This window comes from Spinacia oleracea, chromosome 1, assembly GCF_020520425.1.
Source record: "Spinacia oleracea cultivar Varoflay chromosome 1, BTI_SOV_V1, whole genome shotgun sequence".
In the NCBI taxonomy this organism is placed as follows: Eukaryota; Viridiplantae; Streptophyta; class Magnoliopsida; order Caryophyllales; family Amaranthaceae; genus Spinacia; species Spinacia oleracea.
In genome coordinates this window covers 86,675,014-86,688,932 of record NC_079487.1, presented here as the reverse complement: position 1 = coordinate 86,688,932, position 13,919 = coordinate 86,675,014, and the positions used below count along the sequence as shown (strand labels likewise).

General features: G+C 34.7%; 2 protein-coding genes across 2 annotated transcripts; one reads left to right on the top strand and one right to left on the bottom strand.

Moving 5' to 3' along the window:
• Positions 1 to 2,323: 2,323 nt before the first annotated feature.
• On the bottom strand, positions 2,324 to 6,611 carry LOC110791704 (uncharacterized). The gene is made up of 3 exons (XM_021996469.2): positions 6,343 to 6,611; positions 3,278 to 3,450; positions 2,324 to 3,177 (listed from the first exon to the last, which is right to left on the bottom strand). The coding sequence occupies exons 1-3, from the start codon at positions 6,350 to 6,352 to the stop codon at positions 2,980 to 2,982; spliced, it is 381 nt and encodes a 126-aa protein (XP_021852161.1). The 5' UTR covers positions 6,353 to 6,611; the 3' UTR covers positions 2,324 to 2,979.
• Positions 6,612 to 6,641: 30 nt separating this feature from the next.
• Positions 6,642 to 10,488, top strand: LOC110791703 (uncharacterized). Its single transcript, XM_021996468.2, has 5 exons — positions 6,642 to 7,087; positions 7,338 to 7,433; positions 8,818 to 8,943; positions 9,483 to 9,522; positions 9,983 to 10,488. Exons 1-5 carry the CDS (start codon positions 6,950 to 6,952, stop codon positions 10,054 to 10,056), a joined length of 474 nt encoding a protein of 157 aa, XP_021852160.1. The 5' UTR covers positions 6,642 to 6,949; the 3' UTR covers positions 10,057 to 10,488.
• The last annotated feature ends 3,431 nt before the right edge of the window (positions 10,489 to 13,919 follow it).

Genomic DNA, 13,919 nt, shown 5'->3' with positions numbered 1-13,919 from the left:
AAGCAAGCTTGGCGTCTTCTTTTCCGGAGTCTTTGTTTGGTCGTGTTATGAAAGGGAAGTACTACCCTAATTATGGTTTCTTGGATTCTTCTTTGGGTCTCATTGGTAGTTACTTGTGGCGTAGTTTATGGGGGTGCGGATTTCCTTGTGAAGGAATGACTTATCTGGCGTGTTGGGGATGAGACTAAAATTAATATTTATACAGACCCTTGGCTCACTGATGAGCATGGGTGGCTTGTCTTATCACCGAGGAGAGACGAGGTCAGCCTCGTGCATGACCATTTATTAATACAGAGTCGGATGAATGATTTGAAATAAGAGTGGATTTCTACAATATTTGAGGAGAGAGATGTACTTAAGGTGTATCATGACCATCCCTCTTAGACTTCGCGTCCCGAAAGATTGCTTGACTTGGGCGTACTCAATTTTCGCTCAGTACTCGGTAAAGACAACATATATGCTAGGAAACTGCAATTGTGATAATTTTCTCCTCGATTGGTTAAATTAATGGAAGCTTGATACTACCCCATAGATAAGGCATTGTCTGTGGAGAGTTTGTACGGGCTCCCTCCCAACTCATGAGCTACTCAACAGGCGTCGCATGCTAGATACAGACTGTTGTCCATGGTGCCCGAATGTCCAGGAGACCGTCACTCATGCACTGTTTTCATGCCCCGCTGTAATATACCGTATTTTAATTATTTTATAAAGATAGTTTCAATATATTTATAATATAATTAAAGCATTTTAGAAGTATTCACATGATTATTAAATCATATATATAAATAATAAAATAGAGTTTAAAAGCATTTAATATATATAGATTTTATTAAATGGATTTAGAAAATAAAGGTTTCAAAGATTTCCTTAAATGGAAATAATTTTAATTAAAATGATGGAGAGATTAAAAAAGAAAATGATGATAATTTAATCATTAAGGACATTTAAGTATTTCTAACTTGGTTCCTAGACCTTACTTGAACACCAAGCAAAGATTAGTATAAAATCGCTCAAAAACGGATATGTGGAGCTCCGCCCGATCGGACGCGCGTACAACATTTAATTTCTCAAGAAATTCGCCCGACGGGCGAACTAATGCAACGCCAAAACCGTTGCAATAGCCCAAATAACCGTTGCATCAGCTTGGAATAAACTCTATACATTGTACTACCTCCTCAACTCCTAGTATAATACACACTTCACATTTAACTCATAAATATATTTACTCTATAAATGTTCTAACATTTTAATAGTATGAGTTATACTTTCTATATGGGCCGTATTTTAATACTTCCTCTATTTCATAAAAATTGCAACACTTTTAGTTTTGTCACTATTCATGTACTCTCTCCGTTCTTGTTTATTAGTCCTTATGAAATATTGAACAATCCACTAAAAGGACACATTGCAAGTGAATCTCTAAAGAATCTCACTCATGTGGGTAAGAGAGAGAAAAAATTTATGGGTAGGTGGAGTATTTAGTGTTAAACTAGCTTTGTGGCCCGTGCCTTACACGGACTGTGCATAAATTTAAGCAGTTTTAAACTATAAAGTACTCCCTCCGTCCCTTAATACTCGCACCGCTTTCCTTTTCGGACCGTCCCTTAATACTTGCACCGCTTCTATAAATGGAAGTTTATACCAATATTATATTATTTCTCACACTTACCTACTACCCCACCTACACCCCACTCCCTACAAAAAATCATTTAAAATTCACATCCCCCACTCACTACTCCCCACCCCTTGCACATTTCCCACTAACTATATTAAAAAATACCCCACTATCAACTAACACCCCTTAAATTAATAAGTCAATTCAAAAGTCTTAAACTCCGCACCGGTCAAACCGGTGCAAGTATTAAGGGACGGAGGGAGTAATAAACAATACTTCATACTATACCAAATTTTGACAACAAAGTTGTGCCACATGTGAAGTGTATATTCATAGTTATGCCTAGTTTGGTTGACGACTTGATATGAGATTTTAATTTCCATAAGAAGTTGTAATTCAAGGGAAATAACTTGCTTTGTTAAACTCATGTAAATTTCCTTAAATTGTTTGGTGGACAACATGTAAATTAGAAATTCCCATCAATTTTGATTGACCAAGGGATGTAGGTAATTTACTTCCCATGAATTCCCTCAATTTTTACGTTTTGATGTCAATCAAACAACTACCTTATCTATAAATTCCCACCTGTATTTCCACTTCCCCCATTTTCAGTTGTCAACTAAATAACTCCTTAGTAATGTCACAATTTGCAATTGATATGAAGCAACTACTCCAACATTATGTAATTTTATATACCAGACAATTAAATTGAACATTAGCATAAATACTCCATTTTTTATAGTTAAAACCATCATACATAGATTGATTTAATAAGTTATAAGTAGCTACATTCAAAAGTCGACTCGGGAAATCATCCTCTCAAATTCTACGACCGAACTCCCAACATTGCAATTGAGTCAACTCATGAGCTACGTTGTTATTACTACGGTTGACAATAGAGAAAGAAACATTAACAAAGTTGCACCTCAATTCTAAAATATCATGTATAATGAGATAGAAATCACTATTTCCTATTGGGATTGTTCTTCGAAGCATGATTCACCAACAAAGTCACTCTCTACCAAAACACTATTCATCCTTGTTTCCAATGCCAACTTGAAAACCCAAAAAATGGTATTCCCGTCTCCCACACTCGACTCCCACTTTTCCACACTCGAACCACAACACACTCCACCACATCATTATCGCTATACCGTACCACGGCACCCAACCCCGAGCCAACATAAACAAAACATCCCGACATCCACAAAAACCTTGAAGTACCCCGCAGGCCCGCACCAAGCTTCCTCGTTGGTATCGTGACCATAAAATATCACCTTAGCTTGCTCAACCCATCCAATCGATGGAGACATTAAAATTTGTTAGTTAGTTTTCCTATGACGAAATAGGAATCAACAACTTATTTATCTTTTTGGAAGCTTGAGACAATCAAATAAGCATAAACAAAGTGAAAATGAGTAAGATGACCTTCTTCTACCTCCGATAATCCTCCTTCCCACAAAATTATTAATCTCTTGGTGAATAAATAGCTCAGACTCTTGAAATTGTGTCATGTCCCTATTGGACAAAACTGAACATACAAGCAGGACAATTTGGTGTACCTGCCCATTGAAAATCCAAGCACAATAGAATAATTAAATTAACAACATAATTAATAGAAAACTAATATTAATAATAGTCAAACTCCGTAGTTGAATTCACCATAACCATAGGAGGAGATAGAAAAAGATGGATCGGATCTCCCTCCACATAAGCCATGGTTGGCACATACCAGGCAATCCACCAAAATGCTTTCATCCAAACACCACGATACGAGTTTTGTATCACACCACTCTTCCGTTTTGGATAAAGCAAGTATTGTATTCGAAGTGTAGCTGCAACCAGGAAACAAATAATTAAGGTCCGATACCAAATCCTTAAAAAATAATTGTTCATAAACCAAAGTTGTAACTGAAAGGCTACACCAAAGCCACCATTTGAATCGTGAGCACCAAATTGGCGAGTTCAGAATTATACCTCGTATTGGGTTATACGAAGAGTTTTTCTCAATAACTCAATTCAATTAATGTTTTCAATTAAATTATCTGAAACGGTCAAATTAAAAGGGGAAAGATGAGAATTTGACTGATTAAATAAGTCCATTGAATGACACATTGAATTTGAATAAAAATAATAGATTAATTAGTAAAAAAAAAAAAAAAATATGGGTTGACAGAGAAGAGGAAGAGGCTCAAGTAGTCTTGGAAAAAACATATCATAAGAAAGAGCAAAGAGGAGGAAGTATTTTCGGATATCTGATATGTGTGAGTAAAAGACAAATAGCTAAAATACAAAATAGGGACAAAATAGTACCAATCATGTTAAAAAAAGTACCATTCTGACAAAAGAAAAAGTACATTTTTTGTTTAAAAAAGTACCATTTAATTTCTTTTTTGTCTTTTTCCTATTTTGTCTTTTGCTATTATATGCATTTGCAAGCACATATTAGATATGCGAAAATATTTTCCGGAGTGATGAGGGAGAGTTGAAGGAGAATAGAGAGAGAAAGGCCCTGTTCTTTTTGGCTTAATTTCAGCTTTAGGACTTATTTGGCAGTTCAGTTCAGGAGCATTCAGTTCAGTTCAGTTCAGTTCAGTTCAGTTCAGTTCAGTTCAGTTCAGTTCAGTTCAGTTCAGTTCAGTTCAGTTCAGTTCAGTTCAGTTCAGGAGCATTAAGTTCAGTTCAGTTAATTCAATTTAATTTAATAATATTAATAATAATAATGATTATTATTATTATTATATTATTATTATTATTACTTATATTATTATTTATATTTATATTATTATATTATTATATTATTATATTACTTGTTATTTATATTTATATTATTATATTACTTATTATTATTATTATTATTATTATTATTATTATTATTTATAACTAATTATTTATTAATAATTAATATTATTTTATTATTATTTATTAATTAGTTACGGATTACTCCGTATTAGTTATTAATTATTTAGTTATTATTTATTAAAAATTAATTATTATTATTATTAATATTTATCATTTATTGTAATTATTGAGTGTTCAATTACATATAATTATTATTATTTATTATATAATTATTTATTTATTAATTAATAATTATTATTTAGTTATTAGTTAACATTTATTATTATTTATTATTTATTATTTAATAATTAATAATTAATAATTATTAATTATTAATTATTAATTATTAATTATTAATTATTAATTATTAATTATGCTTTCATCATCGAACCTTTCCCTTTCATCATCGAACCTTTCCCTTTCGGGATTGGGCAATTGTGCGAGTATTAAGTGGGTAAAAGCAGAAAGTGGAGATTTATGCTTTCATCATCGAACCTTTCCCTTTCGGGAATGGGGACAAAAGTAGGTGTCTACACAATGTAAGGATGAGTGTAGGGAGTAGTATGAAAGTTGGCCTCACAAGTCACAACTCTCAAATCAAAACAACCCATATCACAAAAACCAAAGTAATCCCAACTCCCCTTCCTGGCTTACCCCTTCTTTAACTTGCAACCATCTTTCTGCTTTTCAGTACTTTGCTTCAAAAGTACCCCATGTCCCCTTAACTTACCTTGATATAGATAAACTCACAACTCAACTGTCTTTTTTTTCTTCGTCGTCAACAATGGCCAAAACTACTAATCCTAGGAAGCTCACTACTGAAATCCACAGAACAAAAAGAAGTCACCAGAAACAAAAGCAGCAGCAGCCGAAGCCGCAGCCGCTACCTTCATGGGTAATTATGAGAAACATCCTGACTTGCAAACACCTCGAAGTGAAGCAACAACAAGCACAAGAACAAACATCACCAACCCAGAAAAACAAACAGCAAAAACATGTTGCTGCAATACTGGAAGAAAACAGCAAGAATAAGAACAAAAAAAATGAGATGTTCTGGTTCACTCTGCAACAATACAAAAGTGATGCAGAGGCCTGATTCAACTTCCCCTGAACTTCTTCAAAGGAAAAGCAGAGGGGGGACTTCTTCTACTACTACTACTACTACTTCTGCTGCTAGTACCAGTACAACCAGTAGCAGCAGCCTTGAAGGGTCAAATCGGTCAATTAAATCTCCTGTTTTGAGTGAGCTTAGCAACAATACTAATACTAACAATAATGGGGTTTTACTGAAATCATCTTCTTCTAATTGTAGTAATTACATTAAGGGGATGCCATTTATAAGACTTTCAGGTTGCTATGAATGCAGAATGGTTGTTGATCCTGTTCTAGCTTTCACTAGAGATCCTTTCATTGTGCTGAAGTTTTCATGAAACCAGAGAATTCATCAAGCTGTTAGGCATGCAGGTACCCTCTTTCTCTTACACTAATTAATCCCTTTTTACTTTTAATTATATGCTTATATTACACATGTTTATATTACACTTGCAAAGATTTAAATGTGGCCAGAAGATATAAAGGTAGAAAGTGAGCTACAAAAGTTACAAAAGTCATGATTTTTTTGCATGAATTGAGGAACACAACCAGCCAATCTGTTAATGAATTCAGACAAAAAACAACGCCCCACAAACCATCCAATATCTCTGATTACAGGTTACTAGAAAAAACCATAATTTTACTAAAACCCTAGAATAAACCCCCAATTTTACTAAAACCCTAGAAACAACCATCAATTGACGATAATTTGAATTTCAGAATTTCGTCAAGAAGACAATTTGAATAATCAATTAAAATTGAATTACTAAACAAATTAAATTTGAATCACTAACCTCCAGCCATATATTGAAGGACACTTTCGTTTTTGAACAGAGAAGGAGAAGAAAACGTGTAACCGCGGTGGTTGTCAGAGAGGAAACGACTTTGTCGGAGAGGAAATCGCTTTGTCGGAGATGCATAAGCAAGAGAGAGAATGAGGGCGTGCCGCCGGAGAGAGAGCTGCTCAGGGATGAAGAGAGAGCAGTAACTTTGGAAGTTACTTTGTTGACTTTTTCAGTAAAACCCGTGGAATGACGCTTTTGCCCCGGGTATGGGAACAAAACATCGCTGGTAACCAGCGATGTAGCACGCCTCGAGATACAGGGAGTAGCTACTGGTCGAAAGCAGTGGGAACTACTAGTAGTAAAACCAAAAAAAGATACAGGGAGTATAGACTTTTATTTAAAAATACTAAAAAAAAAGAAAAAAAGAAGCGCATTCACTTTACAAGGTCAAAATTAAACAACTTTGACCGTAGTTACCCCTCCCTTCTCCCTCACTCCATAATCCATAGTCCATACCTAGGGTTCTATGTTTGTTCTTGGTTTGGGCGGGAAAAAATTCTCAGAATTTGATATTAACCCGTCTCTTCAAAAGTGAGAAGAAGAGAAGTTCACCAAAATGGGGCAAAAACGAGAGGAATACGCGCATCACCCAGCTGCAGATAATCTAGTTACTCTTTTCACCAAAGCTAATCACGATCTCTCTCTCCTTCACTTTAAACTCGACAAAGAATTCCAGCAAATTTACCCAGATAATGTAATACCCCTCTTTTCTCTATCCTCAGTTTCTGATCTTAGCTTTATTTAAATATTTAATTGATTTGGGTATTTCAATTTTAACACTTCATTTGTGAATTTCTTCCATTTTTGGTATGAATTATTGAAATGGGCACTTCAATTTTCCATTTTTTTGTTTAATTCTTCCGTTTTTGGTATGAATTTTTGAAATTGGGTACAATGGGTACAATTTGATGTGAAATTTTGTTACTTTGGATGTTGACATTCAGGCTAATCCTATGAAACTTGTGGGTCGGGTTAAGAAAATTCAGGATGAGCTTTCTTCTCTTAAAGATCAGTGTCGCCAGCTTCTCGCTGCTAAGCAGGTTTACCCTCTTTTCTTTTTACAATTACCAGCTTTTTTCCTAATGTTTGGGGACATTTTGAAATTTCTATTAATTTGCATTTGAAGAATTGAATTATCAGTAGTACAGTGTTTTTATTCAGGAATGTTATGAAATGTAGAGAAGTTGGTTATAATGGATTTTGTTGATTATTTGACAAATTGTCGGATTACCAGGCTTTTGATCAAATTGGGAATGCTATGAAATGTTGACAAGATGCTAGTATTGTTTTTGTGGATGCTTTTAGACAAACTGTTGCATTAAAAAGATTGTAGAGAAACTATAATGTATTCATTGTACTTATACACCTTGACTTAGAAGTGTCTTTGTGTGGGGTTCGCGGATTTGTTTTGGAGTGTGAGCACTGAGCAGCATGCTGTTTTTTTACTGTGTGCTGGAGGTTTTATGTGGATTTCGAGCTGGCGGAGAGGTTTATTGCACAAGTAGGCCGGAACCTGCAATGCCAGGTTCTTCCGTTCTGGTATAATGGTATTATGCTGGGCTATGTGGTGTGCCAGAAATAAAGCTGTTATGAAAAATGATGGGTGTACACGCTTACCCCAAGTTCAACTGTGGCTTATGTGGATTACGTTATGGCAGAAATGCAGCACAACTCCTAGGACACTTCACGCTCCTCCGGTATTAAAGCAGTGGTCAGTTCCTCCCCAGGGTCATGTTGAAGTATATGCTGTTGCTGGGCTGCTGTTTTCGAATGATGTGGGTGTTGGTGTGATTGTGCGAGATGAGTTTTGTTGCTGCCTTGGTCTGTCTAGTTTCCAGGGGTGTGGGATGCTAGGTGTGCTGAAGCTTAATAAATTTTCGCGGGTATGAATCCGGTAGCCGAGTTTGACTTTAAGGAAGTGCTTTTTGAGAAATGGTAGAAGTGGTTGTGAAGGCTATTAATGGCAAAGTAACTGCCAATAGCTCTTTTCATCTCCTTGTGGAAGATATTGATCATTTTGCTAGTGCCTAAATATTATTTCTTGTGTTTTGTAAGAAGGGAGGGTAGTAATATAGCACATACTCTTCTATGGGAATTAGGTAGGAAAAATTGGATTGAGGATTTCCCTCATTTGATTTGTTTTTTTGTTGTCTATCGATTTGGAAATGAGTAAGAGCTAACCCTTTTGGGGTTTATTTCAAAAACAAAAACAAAAAATAAAAATCTCATACTGTCGTAGAATCATGTTATTTACTGTTATAAAATTACCTGCAAAGGTTGGTTTTTCTCCAAAGGATGTTCCTCTTATTCATGAGGCTAGTAGGTTCATGGTATATGGAGTATTCTTATTTGATATTTTTCAGTCAGAGTCAAGCGCATACAACATGGTTAAGTATTTGGTTACTCAGGATTTTCTTCTTACAGGACTTAATTGATAAGGCGAGTTCCATTCTTGTTGGAAACAGGAGTATGGTGCATCGCATGCAAGCATCCGTTGGCATTCCAATGACTAGTGATTCTGAGGATGCTGCCTTTTCCAGCTTTGATCAGGTAACTATTGCTTATGGTCTATTTTGTGGAGAATAGATATGTTTGAATATCTTAGTATTTCCTAAAAGAACTACAAAGTATTAATTCGTCCATTTCTCTTAGGGCAGCAGCCTAGAGGCATTGGGCTAAGTTGTTGATGCTTTGCCAAACTAAGTACCGTTGAAAAGAAGCGTATTATGCGAGCAAATTATTATGTGGTGCCAGACAGTGAAATTTTTTGAATTAGTTTTTGTTTTTATTGATTAAACGGCTTCTGTGGTTCTTTCTGTGTGCTTTTTCTTTTGGTGGTTTAAGGTTGTCTCTTTTCCAAGTGGCGTTTAAAGAATTTACACCACTTGCCAGCAAGCAACCGATATCAATTTGGGGGCAAGTGACATGTTCTGTTAAAACATTCACTCAGCAGTACTGAGGGGGTTGAAATGCTTGTCCTTGCCACATCATTATTCTGGATATTCATAGTTTTGTGTTTCATGTATGCAAAGCTTCCTGCAATAAGCCAAAATCAGCTATGCTTTTATCCTTTTGATTCATTTACGCAGATTATCGAGGAGTGGACAACTCATGTTAGATCAAGAACAGGTATAAACCTTTGACACAAACAACTATCAAGTACTGTGTTCCTTTTTCTCATTTTCATTGCAAAGAAGTAAGTATTGATATGTTTCGCTTCCTCTTTGTGGGAAAAAATGAAAATTCAGGCAGTGCTTTGATTATCTGTTTCCTCACTGGTACCTATCCAGTGTGATGCTTAAGTTTATGGATATCTATTAAAGGATATCTTTTAAAGAAAAAGATTTATATCATCCGATGCAAAAAAGTGCAGGGTGGTGTAGTTTTCCGTACATGCCTCTGTTAATTAGAACACTGACATCTGTTTCTCCAACCATTTATCACCATCATGGATTTTTCATATAACTGCCAAGTGCCAACAGACTTTTTTTAAACTTTCTTGATCACAAGGAAAGCCAATTCTTGTTGATGTAGGTGTTTATAGGGGCTATCAAAACCAGATTTGATAATTTGTGCGGTACTGTTGCAGGAGATGGAGGTGACAGTGCGATGCCAGAGGATATCAATGATTTGCTGTTTGCATCAATTGTTCGGATCAATTGATGGCCTTGTTCTGCATTTTTCTTGATGTGGGTGTGAATGAGCAAAAGTATCCAAAAGCCTAGTGACAAAAGTGATTAGTTGTGGAGTACAAATTACAGGCATTTTGCTTCTTCCCATTTGGTTGTTGTCTTGTGTATATACTTGATGAGTTTATTAGCTTAAACGGGATCCATTGATTCTGGATCCCTTTGGCAATTCTGTGAGGCTTTTATAGATGATGTAGTGAGTGGATTAGTATTTCTAGGCTTGAGTACATTGTTGTTCATATTTGTGAATAGATGCATCATTCACAAGCATCTTTTGCTCTACTGATATCTGTGCACCAGTTTCTGGTTTCATCTTCCTATATAGATTGTAAGTGTCCAGTGTGTAGACTGTGTACTGAACCCCACCGAAACATTGGAAGAAGAATCTCTATCGTTTATGATTGTACAGATTGTACCATGACCCTGCTGCCCAAGGGATAAAGATAATCAAGCAAGTATTATTTATCCCTTGACAAAATCCGATGAAACTTTCTTCTTCAACCTAAAACCCTGTGAACATGTGATCAATCCAGCACACAATGCACTTTAATGGTGTTAAAGCTTCACGAAGAAATGACTGTATAACCACTTTAATGGTGGCTGGCAGCAGTATTTTTTTTTTTGTTATTTACTACCAAAGTGAAGTGTTTTAGTGTTTAACTAGTATAGTACCCGTGCGATGCACGATTTTATAAATCTATACATGAATTTGTATGAAATATGTTACAAAATTATCACCAAATTAGAGCTTACATATATTCTCCTAATTAAAATTAGTTACTGATATATTTATCATTTATCATTGCTCATTCGGTGTCTTATTTATCAAACCAATTAAAACAAATAAGAGTACATAGATAAAACTGAAATTTCGAAATACTCATGAGTTTTTCCATAATTCACCAAACGTCCATCAAGTTTCAATAATTCATAAAATACCCCTCGCAAATGACTTAATATCCCAAATACCCCTTCATGATATCATCATCCTAATTAAATCAATTAACATATAATTATGGGGCGGCGCAAAGGTGGAAGAGGTGGCTGTAGAGGGAGAGATCGGAGGGGTATGGGGCGACGAAGAGGAGAGAGACGACTTTCTTGAGGCGACCGACTTCGGAAGGTGTCAACAGTGGATTTTAGGGTGAAAATGGGGGCGAAGTGGTGGCGGAAGAAGGGATAGGAAGAAGAGGCGGTGGCGGAAGCAGGGAAGAAGATGGACTAATTAGGAAAAAATGAGTTAATTAGGGAAATGGGTGGGTTAGTTAGATTATAATTGAGTCAATTAGGGATGATGACGTCATGAAGGGGTATTTGGGTTATTAAGTCACTTGTGAGGGTACTTTATGAATTATTGAACTTGATGGGCGTTTTGGTGAATTATGGCAAAGCTCGAGGGTATTTCATGAAATTTCCGTAGATAAAATTATTTTCATTCTCATTCACTACTTGTGTCAATCATAAAGTTTTCTCATCCACTCTTTTACCCACTTAATACTCGCACAATTGCCCAATCAACCTCATTACCCGATCTCTTAACACATACACCATTCGCTTTATTAAGTTAAAGATGACTTTTAGGAGAGTCGGGCCCTGCACACCGTACCTGCCTACAGTTTTCATACCCATCTCCTCCATCCACGATAGGAACGATACTCACCCCTCTCAATCCCCATCTCGAGAGGTACAAAATAAAATTTATACCCTCTTCATCACCACCCTCGCGTGATTCTATACCCGCCTCAAACCCACAACTAAACTCAACTATGGTAACGGAGTTTTGAATTTTACAACTCTATTCTAGAGTTTTTGACAATTAGTTTGTGATTAGAGTACGAAGTGATTATATTGAGTAAATAAACAAAATACTATAATATACGGAGTATAAGTAAGTAGTAAATTTTATTTAAATATTCATAATCAATTAGATGAAGGATTAGAGACGCAGGCAGGGGGTCCGATCTAAAATTCATTCTCACCCCGTCACCCGTGACGTATACATTTTTAACCCCCATCCACCAAACTTTTCTCCATCCCCGCCCACTCGGGAGCTGAACTACGGGGGATCTTCCAAAAAATCTGCCCCACTGACAGTCTGACATCCCTATATTCCATAAACAACCCACTTTTTCTTTCAACTAACTTTTAAATATATTGACATAAGTTTATTATGAAGTATTAAAATTGGTTGTATTAGCTACAATATTGATAAAAATATATATTTAAAACTGACATAGATAATTAGGATTAGGTGAGTGTTCTCAAATCAGACTCGCCCCATCACCAAGGTGGGTACATGTTATCCTTGTACCCGTCTACCAACAACAAATATCTATTTGTTAGTCAGCATTGGTCAACATTAGTCAATCATCTACGTTTATCTTTGTCGTCAGCCCAATCTAAAATCCAAACTCGTGCCATCATCAAGTGTGATGCACCATTTACATATATAAATTTAATTTTGCACAAAATTTTAATGTGACATTGCAATCATTACATTAAGATATAAAAATGTTTTTTTTTTATTGCAAACATATTAATAATAAGGAAAGTTAATCATCTAGATCTTATGATTTTGGAAATAATTGAATACGATACATTAGTCAAAATTTCAATCAATGTGCCCTAAAGACTTCAATAATATGAGTGGATAAATTATTATCCGTGCTTCGTATGAAAGTATTACGATAATGAGAATGTGGCAAAACTTGTTTTTGATATTTAAAATTAAGTATAGGTTAGGGCCCGTCATAAAAAAGTATATGACTATGGGTCTCATTTCGTTATTTAACATTGAGCCTATAAAATGGTTGAAACAACCTTGTTAAATATATTAAATCAAGAGTTATCGTTTGTTATGCATATCCATATTCATTATATGACACAAATTCTTAAAAAGTTGATAGTATTATAAAAATTTAATTGATAGTACATGTTCAACTATTATAAGATTTTCTATGTCGGTTAGTTGTCCTAAATTTCATGCAAAGATTTTTCTTTGGATTACAAATAATAAACGATCAAAGGTAAACGTTCATTATACATTATTCACATCCATTATACGTAGTACGACAAAATTCTAAACAAAACATGATACTCGATTATTTTTTGTTATAAGAGAAGAAAATCAGAGAGAGACATTTTTCATCACCACGTCAATTTGCCTATCTTAATTTTATTATAATATGTAGTACTCCCCCCATTCTTGAATATTAGTCGTATTTGGAATCTTGTCACTATTCACAACTAAATAAAATCTGCTAATTTATTTCCAATACGTATTTCGAAGCATATTCGTGCTAAATTTTGTTTTGTTCGTCTCAATGTTTGGTTTAACAATATCAAATTTTTATACTTTTTTAACGTACGTATGTGGAGATATTTATGTTTAAATATTGAGTTGAAATTGGTGAAAAAGTCAACAGATGACTAATATTTAAAAATAGAGGGAGTATATAGATATATATTTCAATTAAAAAATTATTAACATAAGTAAATAAGTACTTCGTAGTATGATAGATTATTATCATATAAATTAGAAGATTATAGGTAAAATATATACGAATTATATTAATTATTACATAATAGAGTAGTAGATAAATTAAATTACGCAAGTTTTACTCATTTTAAAGAAAGTTACGTAATTTGTTTAAAGTAGTGAAATATTAAAACTCTACTACTCCGTATTTCAAAAAAAAAATACACTTTGATCGGCACACGGTTTTAGGAGAGTGAATGAAATTTATTAAAATAAGATGAAAGTGGAGTAGTGGGTGAATTATTTATTATAGTAAAATGTTGATGTGAGTAAATATGAGGACCACAAGAAAGAGAGAA

Excerpts from the sequence above, each read along its gene's own strand:
- LOC110791704 (XM_021996469.2), bottom strand. Across the intron at positions 3,178-3,277 it reads TATCTCCTCCTATGGTTATG|GTACACCAAATTGTCCTGCT; the intron begins GTGAATTCAACT and ends TTCAATGGGCAG.
- LOC110791703 (XM_021996468.2), top strand. The coding sequence starts at position 6,950 with ATGGGGCAAAAACGAGAGGAATACGCGCATCACCCAGCTGCAGATAAT. Across the intron at positions 7,434-8,817 it reads AGCTTCTCGCTGCTAAGCAG|GACTTAATTGATAAGGCGAG; the intron begins GTTTACCCTCTT and ends TTCTTCTTACAG. Across the intron at positions 9,523-9,982 it reads TCATGTTAGATCAAGAACAG|GAGATGGAGGTGACAGTGCG; the intron begins GTATAAACCTTT and ends GTACTGTTGCAG.